This window comes from Mirounga leonina, unplaced genomic scaffold (assembly GCF_011800145.1).
Source record: "Mirounga leonina isolate KUSES-001 unplaced genomic scaffold, KU_Mleo_1.0 Mir_93, whole genome shotgun sequence".
NCBI lineage: Eukaryota > Metazoa > Chordata > Mammalia > Carnivora > Phocidae > Mirounga > Mirounga leonina.
Window position 1 is genome coordinate 16,636,452 of NW_023270854.1, and position 17,619 is coordinate 16,654,070.

At 48.3% G+C, this 17,619-nt stretch overlaps 1 protein-coding gene across 1 annotated transcript in view; it reads left to right on the top strand.

The window, feature by feature from the left end:
- ALPK2 (alpha kinase 2) overlaps nt 1-17,619 on the top strand; it is a 120,547-nt gene that overhangs the window by 64,036 nt on the left and 38,892 nt on the right. The window contains exon 5 of the mRNA XM_034995875.1: nt 14,104-17,329. Within this exon, the coding sequence (XP_034851766.1) occupies nt 14,104-17,329 (3,226 nt within the window). The remainder of the gene's footprint in view (nt 1-14,103; nt 17,330-17,619) is intronic.

Below are 17,619 nucleotides of genomic sequence, written 5' to 3' on the forward strand. Positions count from 1 at the left end.
GAAATGTTCCTAGAGCAACTAAGGAAATGAATTTTAAATTTTATTTAATTTTTACTAATTGACATGTAAATTCAAAAACTGACATGTGTGATACATACAGTAAAATTTTTAAGGAGGTTTGGAGCAATTTGGGTATATGAATCTACTCTTTCAACTGTTAATTTCATGAAGTCTAAATACAGATCGAGTGTTTCCAGTGAATAGCTGGCAACCAAATTGAGATACAATGTAAGTGTAAAATTTTGGAAAACTTAATACCAGAAAAAAAAGAACGCAAAATATCTCATTCATTTTTATATGGATTATATATTGAAATGATATTTTGGTTGTATTTCGTTAATAAAAAATTAAATTATTTAGTTAATAAAAAATTAAAGCTTACTTCACCTGTGTCTTATACCTTTAAAATGTAGCTTCCAAAAAAATTAAATTTCTGTGTGTGGCTCACCCCTCGATGCTGCTGGTAGGGATGTAGATGGTCCAGCTGCTTTGAAAACCAGAATGGCCGTTCCTCAAAAAGTTAGATGTAAAGTCACCCAGCAACCCCACTCCTGGGCATTCGCCCAAGAGAACTGAAAACATACGTGCACACAAAAACCTTGTACTTGAATGTTCATAGCAGCATTATCCATAATAGCTACCGAGTGGAAACAGCCCAGATGTCCATCAGCTGATGAATGGATGAAAATAAATGTGGTATGTCCATACAGTGTGATCTTATTCAGCCATAAAAAGGAATGAAGTGTTGCTAGATGATCCAACATGGATGACCCTTGATAATAATATTCTAAGTGAAAGAAGGCATAAGATACCTAAGGGCTTCCGCCCAAAGGTCAAGATTCAGCAGCAGCATCTGCCCAGAGGCAGGGAATCTACGGCCCATTCCCTCGAGGATTTGGGGCTCAAACAGGATAGCGCTCCTTGTGCTCTCACATGCGTGCAGGTCACCTGAGATGTTGTTGGAAAGCAGCTTCTGATTCAGCAGGTCTGGGCAGGGGCCTGGGATTCTGCATTTCCAGTAAGTTCCCAGGGATTTCCAGTGACCACACTTTGAGTGACCAAGACTTCCCCCAGAGAGTGCTCAATGTGTCCTGCCTTTCTACCCTCCTCCATCACACTCAACTGGCCAATAGCTAATAATAGCTGATGTCGATTGAGTTTGAATATGTGCCAGGCACTGTGCTAAGACTTCAGTGGGTCAGCTTATTGAATTATCTCAACGACCCAACAAGAGAAATCCTGTGGCTGTCCGGGCTCTGGGTCAGGGCGGGGGATGGGGGTGGGGTGCAGCCTGGCTTTAAACAGAGTCTGCCTGACCCCAGGCCCTCAGCCCTAACCACATTACATACCCTCCTAATTCCATTTTAGGTCTGAGTTCCTTAACTGTCTTGAGAACGAAAATAACCTCTGGTAACTGTGGTGGCCTCTGGTGAAGGGGCCTGAGTGGGTGGTGGGGGTAGGAAGGACGCTTACTGGTCGCTCTTGCCCTTTCCCCGTGTACCTTGTGAATGTTGTACTGTGTGTGTCTGACCTACTCAAAGTGATGAACAGTTTGAAAAAACACAAGCCCACGGCCTTCATAGTCAGAACCATATACCAATATGGTGTCATTATCAGGCCAGTTCCCCAGGGCAAGGGGATCAGATATCTTTCTCCAAACTGGGCATTCGACATCACTGGTGAGATGGAGAAGGTTCTTCAAGCTCCAGCTGTAGCCTTCCCATCCTCTGGGAATGTGCACAACATTCTCTTCTAAGACACTCCCCACGGGCTACAGCAACAATCTTCCTGAAACCTAAATCTGGGAATATCATCCCCTTCGTTTAAAACGACAACACCTTCCCAGCCCCGGCCAAACCTTGGGGGACCCTCTCTCTACAGGACTAAATCTGAATGCTTTGCATGACATGTATGGATCTCCATAGCCAGGCGGTAGGCTCTTGCTGTGGTCTCCCTCCTCTCCTGCCCTTTCCATGAACCCCATATGCTAGTCATTCCAGATAACCGGGGTCTTCCCGGCCCCAGTGTCTTATTCATGCTCTTTCCTTGATCTGCTCTCCCGATAGCACATTTGCTGACCTCCTTAACCTTCTCTGCTTCCTTACGTGCAAAGTAAATTCCAAGAAGACAGTCTTTGCTGGCTGTTGTCCTTTTCCCAGCAGCTATGATGAGGTCTGGCACACGGAGGGCTTTCTGTTAAGTTGTTTGCTGAATAAAGGAATGAAAGAATTAAGAAATGGAATGCATAGGCAGCGCATAAATGGAATCTGGATCTTTCCCTGATATGCTTGTCCTTCCTCTCTCCCTGAAGGAGAATTAATTTCTCCCATAACATTTTATTCCTACCTCTCTGCTAGCATTCACCTTATAGTACAGCTGTTTGATCAGCTGGGCTGCTACTGTGTGAGCCGCGTGGAGACAGACTCTGGGTCTGATTCATCCGTGAGTGCCCAGGACAAACACAGTGTTGAATTAAATCTCATTAAAGAGGCAAGACAAACATGAACAATCATATCCCCCCACCCCCTCCAGTCTGCTGCCTCCACCGCATTTGCCGAGCTGGGGAGGGGGTGGGGGCGGGCTGGTGGTAAAATTGCAAATTCTGTAAGTTCCCCTTTCTGCTGATGCTTGAAAAATTATCTTTCTGAGTCAGCACAGGTATTTTGATACTGCCTTGAGATTTTGGGCCCTTTTTGTTTTTTAAGTGATGGTTTAAAAACAAGTGCTTTCACATTTACCATCAAACTGATGGTGTTGGGTGGGAAAATAACCATCATGAGAACCGCTTACTCCTTCATCACGTACATGTCTAGCTCAGGGCCTAACTCTGACAACAAACACATTAGCAGCTGGAAGAATGTCCAGCTCAGGCCTGGCCTGGTCCCTGTAAGGACATTCTGAAGTGGCTGTCACTGATTATAGGGTCCAGAAGCTGGGCAGTGACGAGAGAGATAAACCCTTGGTTGTACTGAATTCCACCATCCTGACAGACTGCTTACCACAGAAGCAAGCGGAACTTCCAGAAGACAGCCAGCCTCCCTAGAATGATCCTGCGGCTAGAACATCCTTCTAAACCTCAAGTCCACACTCTCTGTCAAGGGACAAAGCGTCACTGCTGAGCTAACTGGAGACTGTAGGGAGGGAAGGCCAATAGGACAGGCCGGGAAAGGAATGGGTTGCTGTAGTGGGTTGAAAATTGTCCTCCCAAATTTATGTCCACCTGGAACCTCAGAATGTGACCTTATTTGGAACTGGGGTTTTTGCAGATGTAATTAGTTAAGAGGAGGTCAAAAGACAGGAAGGATTCTTCCCTAGAGGCTTCAGAGGGAGCATGGCCCTGGGGACACCTTGATTTCAAGCTTCTGGCCTCCAGATCTGAGAGAATAATGCGTGTTGTTCTAAGTCACCCAGTTGGTGGTCATTTGTTTCCAGAGCTCTAGGAAACTGATACGGTCACCAATGGTGTGTCCAGAGATATGTCAGAAAGAAAAAATTCTGTTTTTCCTCTGCCTCCAGGACCCCTTCCAAAGTAGCTCAGGGGACTAGGGTCACCTCAAGGGTGAAGTGAAGATGGTGGTAGGGGCTGTGCTGAGGAAAGCAAACAGATGGAAAGAAAAAGGTGTCTGTTCTTATTTTTGTTGAGGCAGGACAATAATTTTTAGTTGGATTTTGTTGAGAGAGGAGTTTTCTAAATTCCTTTCTTCTTAGATCAGGGAGTTGTATGTCTGCACACTCAGTGGGACCGCGTGAGGGTTCAGACAAGGGTACGCAGCCCTTGGAAAGTGCCCTCGGAGATGCTGGGACAAAAGGCTGACAGAGTCAGGGCCCAGGGGGCACATCCACCCAGACTTTACATCTTCCGGCATCAGGATTGTGTTGGCACCAGCTAAGGGAAACTGCGAGAACAGATCTTTCCCCTGCTTCCATTTTGGGACACACGGAGTAGCCACCACCCATGTCAGTATGGACAAGTCGGACACCATCTCCTACAGGGGCAGGAGCAGAACCAGGCAGAACTAAGGCCCAGAGCATTCCCTAAAGGAATGTTCAAGTTATTGGATCAGAGGTGGGGCCTAGGCAGAGAGAAAAATGTTACTCCTCACACAGTCCTCAAATTCCTACATGTGATTGAGAGCTCAAGAGGAAGACAAGATTAGTTACAGGAAAAAAAAAAAAATACAGGACTTGTATTTACTCATGCATCAGGGAAGAAATATATGAATTTCAAACCACCATCAGTGCAAATATCAGCTCAGCATATTTTTTGCTCTCCCAGCTCAAATCACTGCATTGAATCCCAGACACTGTCTTTCTTTCTTGGGTCTCCTAGCATCTCCCTAACAACTTCAGCCTCCCGAAACTTCTTTCTGAATCATTCTGTTTCCTCCACATCTACAATGGGAGAGTGGGTTTTGATGGCTCCCTGAATTTCTGGTCTAATCGTCATATTCCTCCTTGCTCTCCACCCAGCCTTTGGTTCCGTACATCTTTACAGGGCAGGTGTTTTCAACTTAACCCTTCAACTGCACATTGCAACTGTTCAACGCTGTGTCCGTGGTCACCTTCTTCACCTCCAGTGCCTGGTGCCCACTGGTGCACGTATGCTGATGTCTTCTGGAGAGTCTGTTTAGAACCTCAGTTGCTCATGGTAGAAACAAGAGGTGCTTCTCTCTCTCTACTCAAAAAAGAACAGATGGCTCAGTTTAGATCTAAAGAAGACCGAGCCCAACCAAGCAACAAATTATTAGAGATGAAGAAGACTTATATTTTAGTAGAAAATACATATTAACCAAAGCACAGGACCCTCGGGCAACTTTTCAGGTAGCAGATCAACATCTCAACAGAGAATGAGAAGAGAACCATACTCCAAAGAGGCAAAAGCTTCCTGCCTGGGTTGGCAAAGAAACATTGGCCCAAGAACAAATTGGATAGATTTCACTGATTTGGCCTATTTTCTGAGCACCTGCTATGTGCCTCACACCAGGCTGAGTAAGACTACCTAGGACATTTTGCTTCTGCCAAACACAGCTGTCTCCGAATCGCATCGGGTAGCTGTGTTGCTTTCTGGGTATCTGTACCCTTCTAGAACTGAACTCTCTGGGGAGACATTTTCTAGCCAGAAGCCAAAGCTGGGCACGGAGCTATCCTGCTGCTTACTGTAAGAGACAGAGGACCTTCAAGCCCCCAGGCTTGCATTTTCTCCTCATTTTTGGTAATGACCATCCAAGATAAGTGACCTGCCTGTATTTACGTTTAAATTCAGATTTTCCACGTGCCCATCATGGCTGTGCACTGTGAGGCTGCATAGGCAGGGTAGTAATGTTGTAACCATGACAGGTATTTCCTGTTTCTAAAGTTTATAAGAACTTGCTTTGTACAATGTATTATTGTCAGTGCGGTACAGTAATTGCTACTACGTTGGTTTTGATTTTGCTCACAAATTCTAGAAACTGTAAAGAGAGAGATTGATCTGAAAATGCTCTCCTAGAACCTGACTAAGGGTTAGTTCTCTCCCCCCGCCCCGCACCCCACGTTATCCCATCTGAAATCTGCATAGAAGTTTCAGGCTGTGGGAAGTAAACGGTACCACACAACTCACCCCCAGCGCACGACCAATAGCAGGAATTCAGTCTGTGGCCCCCGTGGGCCCCGAAGAGGAGATCGGTGGCCTCAGGGGGTCTGGTAGCCCCTGCAATGATACGCAAAACTGTGTAGGTAAAACAAGATCTGGGGGAAGAAGAAAAAGCCGTAACTTTTCTCAACCCCAGAAAGCATTAGCAGTGTTGGGGGCTGATCGTCCCTGCCCTTCTGCTCTGTGGCTGTGAGGATTTTCATCGGCCTGGACTAGGTCTGTGAGCCTCCAGAACTTGGCAGGTGGGCTTGAGGGGCCCTATGTCGGAGCAGTGCAGCCTACTGGGAACACAGAGTGCTCACCGCACCCAGGAGGGAGGAGCTGCAGTGCGGGAGAAAGGACGAGAATCAGGACATCAGGCCCCACGGTGACCAGCCCACCGTCTCCTCGCTGGTCCTCTCTGGGGTCCGCACAGGCTCGTTCTGGATCAGGTACGTGGGTATGACGCCAGGCTGTGTCTTCTCCTCTAATAGCTCTCATAGTTCACAGAGACGATTAGATCTGGAAGCCTTACGAGTCCAGGGGAAATCCGGTTCCAAGGAGAAGGTGAGGTTTAAGCCTCATTTCAGTGTTTGTGTTGTTTACAAGGCAGCAGGACATAGAACACCAGGGCCATCCGGGCCAAGAGATGCTGTCCAGCCTCTCACTTTACTGTGGAAAACGCTGCCTCCGAGGGACCCGGTGACTTCTCCAAAGCCACTTTCCATGGCGCAGCAGATCCAGGACCAGAGCCAGGTTTTCTAAGGCTCACTCCTCCATTTCTCACCGATTCCACTTTCCTTTAACCTCCTCATCCAATCCCCATCTCCCCAAGACAGCAAAAAACCGAGAGACTATTCAGAAAAGGAATTCAAGAAAAATCATGGGCCTTCCCAACTCCGTTTTCCTTATGTTTGCATATCTCCCCGAGAATTTCCAGATACACCTGGGGAAAGACGAAGGCTGCTTTTCTGACTTGTTGTACTTGGCAGTTGAATACTGTAGAGGTCTTCTCGTGTGTTGGGATAGCTGGTATATTTGTCCTTAACCTTACACAACCCCAAGTCCCAAAGGTGTACTTTTCTATGGCATTCTACAGACGTTAGCTATGTTAACATACATAAAGCACTTAGCATAGTATCTGCCCCGTGTTAAGGGCCACAAAGGGCTTAGTGATTGGTAGTAGTAATAGCACCTGCCTCCCATCATCTGAGAGGCACAAGATACAGGTAGATCTCCTGGCTCACACGCTGATGGTCCTTCGCTCACACCGTTTCCAGACAAAGATCCACCGAATGTACAAGAGCCCCTCGGCCCTAGGAAAGGACATTTGTTACGGAAACCCAGTCCCCTCCCAATAAAAAGATCCAAGTGGCATTTTACAAACTCTACCACCTTTCCAAGAAGTCAGGACTGGATTGGAACGCCAGCGGGCTGCAGATTTCTGGTCTCCTGGGAGGGAACGGCATGAAGAGAAGCAGGTCAAATGACAGGGGTGTTCAGGATCAGGTTTCAGGGTGAGGATTTTAGACGAGTGTCCTCCACGTTCTTCTGTGTTATTTTACCGTTCAAAGACTTGAAATGAAGCTCCTTTCTGGGCAACCCGGCAACTCCTAAAAATAAACTCAGGTTCCTGAAATATTCTAGTTTGCCTGTAAGCTTGTTTTGGCTGGGCGCCAGGCTATTTCAGTGTTGCCACCCCAGGTGGTATGGATTTGATCTATCGAATGACCGAACGACTGAATGACGCTATGCCCGTAGTGAGGGCTCGGCAGATACCGAGGAAAGGTGAGCCGTGGGCGAGGCTGCAGCCGCCCAGGATGGCCGGGAGAGGGGAGGGTCCCGGGGAAGGTTCCTGGAACCACGAGGCGGGGGAAATGGATGATGCGTAGACAACTGGCGAAGAACACGGTGCTATTTATGTCTAGTCTAGATAAGGAAGAAAGAGCATTCAAAGAACATTTAAAAAGAAGCAGGAATTAGAGACAGAAAATTATCCCCACCAGAATACACATCAGCCTCTGGCAGTGTTCCCAGCTGAAGCAAGGATCTAAGTGGCTTGACCCTCCTGGCTCTGGGTTGTTGTATTTGGCCCTTAGAACCTTGGCCTCTCCTTTGATGACCCATCTTCTCACATTTCCCTGTTCTCCCCCCTTCCCTTAACTTCAAGTTCACCTTGCCTCAGGCCTTTTTGATCCCTTGGCATTTAGACCAGCCCCTGGAGTCCCCTTTCCAGGAGCCACACCCCTTGCCCTTTGTGACATTAGCCGTCAGACTAATATCTACCCAAAGCCACCCAGATGCCTCCAGAAGGTCTCCAGGGCCAACCTCATGTGCCTTTTCCTTTTCCTTTTCCTTCATCCCCCAGCTTTTAGCTGCAGTGACTACTACTACTACATAAGGATCCTTGCCGCTCACTTCACCAGAGGTCTGGGTAGAAGGTCTCAGTGTTGTTCCAGTGGCCCAAGGATGCCTGCAAGCTCCCAAGTCTTTTCTCTCGTTCTGCTCCACTAGCCACAGCGTGTTGACTTTCATTTTTGTGATGGTTGCCTCTTGACGGGAAGATGATAGCTCGACACCAGGCATCACATCTTCGTGACAGGAAGAAGGATGGGGGTAGGCAAGGTACCTGCCCTATCTGTGCCTTCTATAAGGAAAGCAAAGCCTCCTCAGAAGTCCCTTAGCAGAACGCCCCTTGTGTCTCATTAGCAAGAACTAACCCCTTGGCCCCATCTAGCTATGCATCTAGCGAATTATGTGGTTTTCCAGCTTTTTTGGCTGAAGGTAGCAAGGGAGAAGGGGATTGGGGATGCCGTTGAGTTAGTCAACCACAGTGCCTACCACATCTGTCACACTTCGCTCAGTAAAGGAGATTTCCTGAGACTGCAGAGAATGTCCAAGAACTATCTGAGAGTTGATACAAGTAACATAAAGGTACAACATCTGGGGACATCTGGGTGGCTCAGGTGGTTAAGTGTCCGACTTGATTTCGGCTCAGGTTATGATCTCATGGCTCATGAGATCGAGCCCCACGTCAGGCTCCATGATCAGCGGAGAGTCTGCTTGAGATTCTTTCTCTCCCTCTCCCTCTGCCCCTCCTCACTCTCTCTCTGGGGGAAAAAAAAAAAAAAAAAAAGAATGCAACGTCTGGTCTTGGCACGGCAGGGATTGTATCCGTGGAGTAGAAGAGGATTAGGTGGTGACCTTATTTCCTCTCCTGGAGCAGCACCGATAGCTAAAATCCATCCATTTGGCCGTTGGCTCAACTCGTCAAGAATTGTTATTTATCTTTTCCGTGTACATCTTGTCTCTTCAGCTGGATTATAAGCTATTTGAGAAGAGGGACCTTATCTCTTCCCAACTTCTATTGTTAGTGACTAAATTAGTCCCATGCACTTTATAGGCACTGAGGACTCGTTCGTGAAGAGGAGTGTAACTCTGAACACCACGGGGTGGACGAAGAGGCGACACGCCTTTCCTAAGGGATCCTCCTCAGGAGGCCAGAGGTTTGAAAAGACCAGCGAAGGAAACAATGCGTTAGTAGAATGGGAGGCATGTTGATAAAGAGGGGGTTGGAAAATGCCGTACGAGCGGAGGGTCGGTTTTCAAGGCCAGGACCGCTTTCAAAAACAGGTTTGGAAGTGTTACTAAATTTGGTTCACCGTTTCCTTTCCTTGTATTCATTCATATGTTTATTCATGCAGCAAAGTTAACGGAGCCCCTACTGTGGGCTGAGGTTCTGGAAATTCAGAAATGAGTAACAGAGTCCCTGCTCTTAGAGCTTGTGAGGAAGCTGACAGATAAACAAGGGGTCACGTTGCATAACAAGGACCATTACAGTCTTCCACCCAAAGTGTCTCAGGAGCCCAGAAGTGCTAGCTTTCAAATTAAGGGGGAGTTCCCAGCCTCTTGGTGGTGTTTGCCTTATCTTCTCTTGTTAGAAAACCCGAGTTGGAAAGGGCTTTATAGCCAGACAGACTTGGCTTTAAATCCTGGTTCTGCCATTCACGGTGGGACCTTGCAGAGATTTCTAGCCCCTGAACATCAGCGACCTCATGTGTCAATTCTCAATTGACTGCCCCTTGGCTCCTCATGCACCCTTCCCAGGATGCTTACTGAGCACAGAATTTCATTAACCATTTCTCTGTTCAAGTAAGCCCAGTGTGAAGCCTTCTCAGCAGAGGGTGCTGGAAGGACACTGCAGGAGAAGGACGACCCTTGGCATTTTCAGCATGGGGTGTGTGTGTGGGTGTGTGTTCACCCCTCAGAGCTGGCAGCAGCCAAGGGGCTCAGAACATGGCCCATCTGCAACCTTGTAGCCTTGGCCTGGGGATGATCTTGCAGCCCTCTCTACTCGGGAACCAGAGCTCTGTGTGGCCCCCTCTCTATACCAACATCCGGCCTCCCGTGGCCCCAAATACACAGGGCTGTCATTCCCTGTCCCTACTCCCACCACATGTCGCCCACCCACTGTGAAGGCCCCAGCCTCTGCCCCCACTTCGTGCCCCTGCGCTGGGTGCTGACCTCCTCTCCCCGCCTGCGTGTGGAAGGGTGGTCTGTTGCTCACCCAGCAGTTCCAGACCAACTCTGGCCTGGCTAACCCAGCGAACTTCTCTGCCATCTGGCGGCCTGTTTACACCTTCTCCAGCTAGGTCTGAGCACCTTGCAAGCTGACCTGCCTTGGTGCTCTCCCTCCCCTTAGAGCGCAGTGGGGTCTCCCAGTTACTCTTCTATGCAACTAACAATTGTTGATATTCAACTTCCCTTATTGTACTGTGTGGTTGCTGTCTCCTGATTGGACCCAGGCTATTCACCTCATCCGTGAAGAAGAGAGGATAGTATCAGTCTTTCAGATTTACTTGACCAATCAAATGCGAAAGCCCGTGTAAAGCCCAGGGCTCACCTCTCTGCTCATCAACGTGGCTCAGTTTTCTTTTGGTCCTAGCCACTATTTTCTTTTCGCAGAGAGCAAGGGAAGCTAATGTCAGCATGCCAGGGATTTGACAGGATGGTGCCGACAAATGTGTGGTTAGCCCCGGAGGAGAAGACGGAGGGTCAGAGAGGCCAGAGAGGTTACTTGGGGTCATATTATATACAATACTGTACTGAGCTGAACTCAGGTGCCCCGTCCTCGGAGTCCACACTTCGCACACCGCACTGGGCCTCTTCCTGGAGCCCCAGACCCTCCCCTTCTTTCACCTGAATGAGAACAGTCTTCTGACCAACAGAGCGTCCTGAGTCTTAGCACACACTCCATAACGAGACTAGCCGAGCAGCAGGAGAATCACTTGCTGGGGTACTTTCACAATGACTTCACTGAGCGATCTCCTCCTAAGAGAAAGGTCTGACTCATTTGAAAGGTGTGAGTCTGTGGTTTCCCTCTCTCTCTCTAAGTCAGTCTCTGAATGAGACCCAAGGAGCCAGCCCTTGGAACCGAGTCTCAGTCTCGACAAGTATGCACTAGGCTGTTAAAGGCTCCACTTTGAGAAAAGCCCATTGTTTCAAATCAAATTGATGGAGTTTCACATCAGCAGTGGACCGTTTGTGTGGTTTGTTGCTTGGACATAATTTCCAAAAGACCAGCAGTCTTTGTTCTGCTCACTGATGCTTCCCCAGTGCTTAGAATAGAACTTGGTACATAGTAGACGCTCAGTAAACGTTTGTCTGGTGGATGAATTTACACAGTCAAGGATTTGCCATACTTCTTTACACATGTGAGGCTTCACTAGGCTGTTTTAAAGTGGGATTTTAGGGCGCCTGGGTGGCTCAGTTGGTTAAGCGACTGCCTTCGGCTCAGGTCATGATCCTGGAGTCCCTGGATCGAGTCCCGCATCGGGCTCCCTGCTTGGCAGGGAGTCTGCTTCTCCCTCCAACCCTCCCCCCTCTCATGCTCTCTCTCTCTCAGTCTCTCTCTCTCTCTCTCTCAAAAAAAAAAATCTTTAAAGTGGGATTTTATTTTCAGAGCAAGAGAGGGGAGGAGAGAGTATACGTTAACAGGAACATGACTGTTTTGGAAATCAAGGCATGCTACCATGGCTATGCTGATATATCCCAATGACCAAACTCCCCCTGATCAAAACTCATTCATCCTGTGATGCACCCTCTCCAGAGACTAGTGTCTGCTAGGTATCAGCCTATAACTCTGTCGTCTGGTGATGAGCAATAATGGGTGGGTAGCATCCCAGTAAGTAACATAGTGGCTTTTTAACGGGAGCCCTTTGGGAAAAAATTGTCCAGTGCCTGGCAGAGAGTTCTATACGAGGCAGCTACTTCATAAATGTCTGATGATAATACAATGATGACGGGACCTTAAAATAAAGGACTGACATAGGCCGTGGAAATTCGGGCCAGGGAAGAAGGCTCAGGAGAGGGTCCTGGTGTTTTTAACTGGACAGTCTTCCCTCATTTCTCAAATCATGACCAGGAAACTACCCACACTTTCTATGCTTGATATTTCGGTATATTTTGTACTACAGCTCGTAACGAAAAAACTGAACCAAAAAAGCGAATGGAAAGAGCATTCTCTATACGTGCTACAGAGGTTCAGGTATAGAGGTGAGACCATATACATCTTAAACTTCTTGACACTAAGAAAAAAAGAAACAAACGCTTGTTTCTTATTTCCCAGAAGTGAGCTTCCTTGTTTTCCCTTTTCCATTTTAATGTGATGGGGGCTAGAGAAAGAAAGTAAATACATTTTTCTTTTTAAGAAACCCTGGGATGCAAGCCAATAGTGCCCCGGCTTCTGGTTAAAAGTCTTTTTTTAAAATAGAGTTTTCCCAAAGTCGGGAGCAGACGGAAGTCCAAAGCCCTTCAGATTTAGAGGTTTAATGGGTGACATTGGCTTGAGCTGCCTGAACGTGCATGGTTCATTTATTTACTCTTTCCTTCAACAAGCGCTTATGGTGCACCTGGTAGGTGCCAATTGCTCTTACAGGCTTGAAGATGACACAGAAAGGGAGCTCCTTCCCGATGGGCAGTTTGTCGGTGCTGTGTCCGCGTCACCCGGGACACTCCCTGGTACCCTGGAGGCCGTCGATAAACATTTGTTGAATCGACGATGGTCCCAGCCCTCCTGGAGTGTATGGCGCAGGAAATTATCCTAAATTTCTTCTTGTTCATTTAGCGCTTGTATGCCAATAAGATCAGAATTAAATGAACATCAGGGTGTGTTTAAGGAGGAGATAAGAGGGGAATCGGTGGCGGCGGCAGGCAGCCTTGGGGGAGTGTGGAGGGCGGGGAGGCTCTGTCCTTCTTTCCCCATTGGTGGTATGTAAACGGGTTGACTGCAGGGCAAGAAGACCCAAGATCCCCCCTGTGATTTATGGGAAGGAGCCTCAGGACTTGGGGCCATACCATACCCAGGATCATTCCAGGTTGGCTTTGTCGTACACTGGGAGACTGTCTCCTCCCCTCTCTAAGCCCATTTATCAGTTTCTGCACATTTGAAGAGGGCTGTTCCAAAGTGGGACTCCTGGGAGCAAAGAGAGAGGCACTTGCCAAAATTTAGCGGCAATTCCCTTTTTGTTGGCTGGGCATGATTTTGAGGTGTGTTGAAATAATTGATGAGCTAAAAGTTTTAAGAGACAAGAATGTAGTCCAAGATCTTGCTGCTTCCTTAAACAATAGCCAACGTCACAAAACAGTCAGGGTTTACTCCTCACAAAGTGAGCTAGCTAGCTTCCTTCCTTCCTTCCTTCCTTCCTTCCTTCCTTCCTTCTTCTTTCTTTCCTTCTTTCCTTCTTTCCTTCTTTCCTTTCCTTCCTTCCTTCCTTCCTTCCTTCCTTCCTTCCTTCCTTCCTCCTTCCATTCCTTCCTTCCTCCACCCCTTTCTCTCTCTCTCTCTTCCCCTGAATCTTCGACTTCTCGTGGACATGGTCTGCTTGCCACAGGGCATCTGTTTTAAAGGGGAAGAGGCATTCTAGGATTTTATAACCTTCCTGGGAGATAATTGGCAGCGCTGGTGACCAGACATAAACCTGTTACTTCATTAGAGGCAGATTCAAAGGACAGGCCTTTCTCTGTTCTTTAGTAACATTATTAACCAGCAAGCTGCAGTATCTTGGGGACAAAGGTCGTTCATTACTACTTTAAGCACTGTATATTTCACGTGAAATATATCTTTCTGGAGAGATGCACACAGGCTCTGGTGACTTCACTTGATCAGAATAGTTTATATTCAATTTATTTCTTTTTTTCCTGAGAGAGAGACAAGAAAGCATTAAATGATGACGGTCAGAAGGCTTTTTGCTTATAATGGGGAATTTGACCAAGGGTCCCCTGGAACATAGTTGCTTAAATGTGCATTTCTCCAGGAAGTCTCTAATAGCTAGAGAGGGTTTGGGGGACTAGTGTTTAGATTTCAATCATTCCTGCTACTCCTCTTGTCCATTATGACAGTCATCGAGGATTAACATTCTTGGGCTCGCAGGAATGCTCAATTGGGGGCTCTCCTAGGAACAAGTCTATTAATATCACTTTCATCTTCCTAGGTGCAAATTCAGGAAACAGTCAGGGAGGGAGACTTTCTCAGCCAGTTGCCGGCGTTCTCAGATCCTGCTGGGGAGCAGTCTGCATTTGCTGGGACCACAACAAATTCCTTCCCCAATGTAGGAGGGATCGACGAGGAGGACACATCATTGGCCCAACACCTGGAGCTAGGAAGCTGTACTCGATGCCCACAGCATGGAGAAAAGCAGTACAGAAAAGACCACTCACTTGGAGGTTCCTGGGTAGACCTAGAATATGAGCTGAGCATCCCAGATGCCAATAATGAAAATACATCCCCCTGGGAGCTGTCAGTGCTTCTCCCCCAGGAGGGCAGGGCTGACCCCTGGGAGCCCAAGGCTCTCTCTGTTGCTTCCCCTGACCCCACAAATACCAGCTGCACCCTGGAAACCTTATACGATGGGCCAAGGGGCAGGGAGGCAGCGAGCGTGTTGGAGCGTCTTGAAGCGCGTGACCAAGGAGCCTGTGAAAAGACGGATTCTCCTGGTGGAGCCTCAGCTGATAAATATCCGCCTCAGGAAATTTGCTCCATGGACTTAGAGCTGGCGGAGAGTCAAAGCAAAGTATCTGATTCCTGTTCTCATGATAACGAGATGCCAGGCATTCTCTCTCAAACACGAGGCTCTGAGCTTCCACAGTCTCCATGCAAGAGCAGCAAGGAAAGAGACTCTGCCATGCCCCCTCTTTTCACCAGTACTTTTACCTGGAACATGTCACAAAAAGCCAGGGAAGGTGGCACAGGGGAAAATTTAGCAGAGGTGGAGAATGTCACCTCCACCGTGGTCTCCTTAGTACAGACTGGCCGGGAGAGGCCAAGCCCCAGCAACTCGGGAGGGTTTGAGGAAAGACAGCGTCTGTGTTCTGAGAACACGTCTTCAGTGCAGTTTCCAGAAGGCAGTGACGAGTGTCCCAGAACCAGTGCCCCAGACACTGCAGACAAGCCAGCCAGAAATGGTTCGGCTGTAATGCTTCCTCAGGAGAAGCCAATGACTTTAACTGCTAATCTTGAGTGTCTTCAGGTGACCAGGGAGAGTGGGGACACATCGACGGTCACCTTGGCCACCAAAGTCCACCCAGCCAAATACCTCCCTGTTTCAGTTGCTGAGAACAGTCATGCAGATAGTCCCAAGGAGAGTTCACCTCAGGCACCGGATGAAAATATTTGCCAGCTTCCTTCCAGTGCACAGTTGGGTCATATTTTAAATGATTCCACAACCACATCTTTAGAAGAGCCCTTTTGCAAGGTTCCCAGTGGACCAGGGGTCCACGTCCATGTACCTCAGCTCCCAGAAGTAGAGGGTTTCTGCTGCAGTTCCCCTCTTCAGACTGATAACCATTCTGGAAATAAGAGCCTGACAGTGGACAGAGCAGACAGTAGGAGCCGTGAAGAGAATTTCCAAGACAAGGAAAGTGAAACAACACAGAGGATCCAGCAGGAGAGCTTACCCCAACAGAGTTCTCCTCCTGAAGATGATTTCCGAGAAAGTTGGCCCACGACACCTGTTGCCCAAGGGGAAATAGACCCAGTGTCCTTGGACCGCTTATCAGCAAACTCCAGGGAGGAGAGAGGACAGAGCTCAGGCCTGGGGACTAGCATGTGCAAGGTGGCTGAAGGCCCTGTGGAAGATAGGGGTCAGGCTCCAAGCCACATCCCACCTCTCTCTAATATCCCCCTGGAAGAGTCAGGAGGAAGCGGGCCAGGACTCTGGAAAGCAGACAGCAAGCTGAAGGTTATACCTCTGGAAGCTTCCATTCCAGAAGTCTGGCCACCAACACAACCGACAGGTTCCGAGTACGAGGAGTTGGAAGCTGGTCCCATAATTCCTGACAGGGTCTGGGCTGTATCGGACGTTCTCAAGGCTCACAGCCCTCAGGCTGAGTCTGGCTCAGTCCTTGCTAATAACAGAGAAACCCATGAAAATGGAAAACCAGCCAGCCTTGCATATTGGAGTAGTCTTTCTTCCGAGTATTTGAGCCAACCCAGACTCCTAGAGTCATCTGCGGATCCTTTAGACAAAAAGGAATTATATGTCACAGATTTGCTATCAGAGACTTGCAAAACCGGAAAGAGGGAAAATATTAACAGTGTGAGTCAAAACCGAGAGAAAAACCGAATCCAGGCAGATCACACTGCCTTCTTTAAACGGTTTCTGACCAGCCCTAAAATTGTAGAGTCCTCTGTGGATCCCACGGATGAAGCAGATGTGATGGTGTGCGCCTGGGCTGAGACAGCAGGGCCTTCGGCATCCACGTCAGCTGTCATCAGAGAGGAGAGGAAACGGAATGATGGGCCCATGGGCCAGAGACCAGAAGTCCAGCCTGCCTTCTTGCAAGTCCCAAGTCCTGACGAAGGTGAGGGAACACTTCCACGCGGACGTGGAATCAGCCAAATACAAGAGGGCATCATGAGAAGCTCAGGGGAGGCTGAACGAAGTAAAAACAACAAAGCAGAATCTGTTTTCTCCACTTTACCTCTTTCTGATGGCCCTGCAGTGGTGACTCATGCGTCTGTTGGAGTTGATATTCACAACTCCTCGGGTCAAATTCATGACGTCCCTGAGAAGGGTTTAGTGGAGCCCAGAAACCACCGATACGCATTTTCTGACTCAAAGGAGAGAGGAGCCGTTGAGAGTGAGTGTGGGAAACATTCACCCTCTCCCAGTGGGCTCACTCGGTTGCCTTTTATTTCATGTCCCGAAGGAAACATCACAAACTTTTCAAAAAGCCACAAAAACCAGGCACCTACAATGGAGGAGCCCCACACTGGGGAAACCAAACCCGCCGGTGCATCGGGCTCCCCAGCCGTGACCTTGGCATCCATTGCAGGTGAATGTGTATCAGAGAAGGCTCCTGAGACACTGAAGTCCCCATGTCAACAGGGCTCCAATCTGGGCTATGGGGGAAAACCAAGGGAGGAGAAGCTCAGGCACACAGCCGCCCTGACCCTCAGCTTCCCAAAGTCCCCTCCAGCAGCCAGTGGCTTCGGGGAGGTCAAGAAGCAAGAAACCTCAGGGAGTGGACATTTAGCTGAGGGGGTGAAGAAGAAAATTCTGTCCAGGGTGGCCACCCTGAGGCTGCGATTGGAAGAGAAGGAGAATGTCAGAAAGAGTTCAACCTTTCTCAAGAGGATTCCTGAACTTGAAACATCGGCATCAGGTGCAGAGGAGAAACAAGACGCAAAAAAGCCTCCTTGCAAAAGAGAAGGGAAAGGTGAGGCTCTGTCGCTCTCTGTCGTTGTTAACGTTGGGGTTTGCGAACCAGATGTCCAGTTTCTGCGTGCAGATTGCCAGGCTCTACCTCCAGAGTTTCTGATTCAAGTTTCGGGCTGCAGAAAGTGGTTTCTAACAGGTCCCCAAGTGGTCTCGAGAGAGAACCACTATAAGAGGCTGCCTGGAGGTAGGTTTAATCGAGGGAGTGTGATTAAAATGACTTTCTGTTTAATTATCCTTTAAAAAATATTTTAAAAGATAAACAGAAGCATTCATCAGTGTAGCTAATTA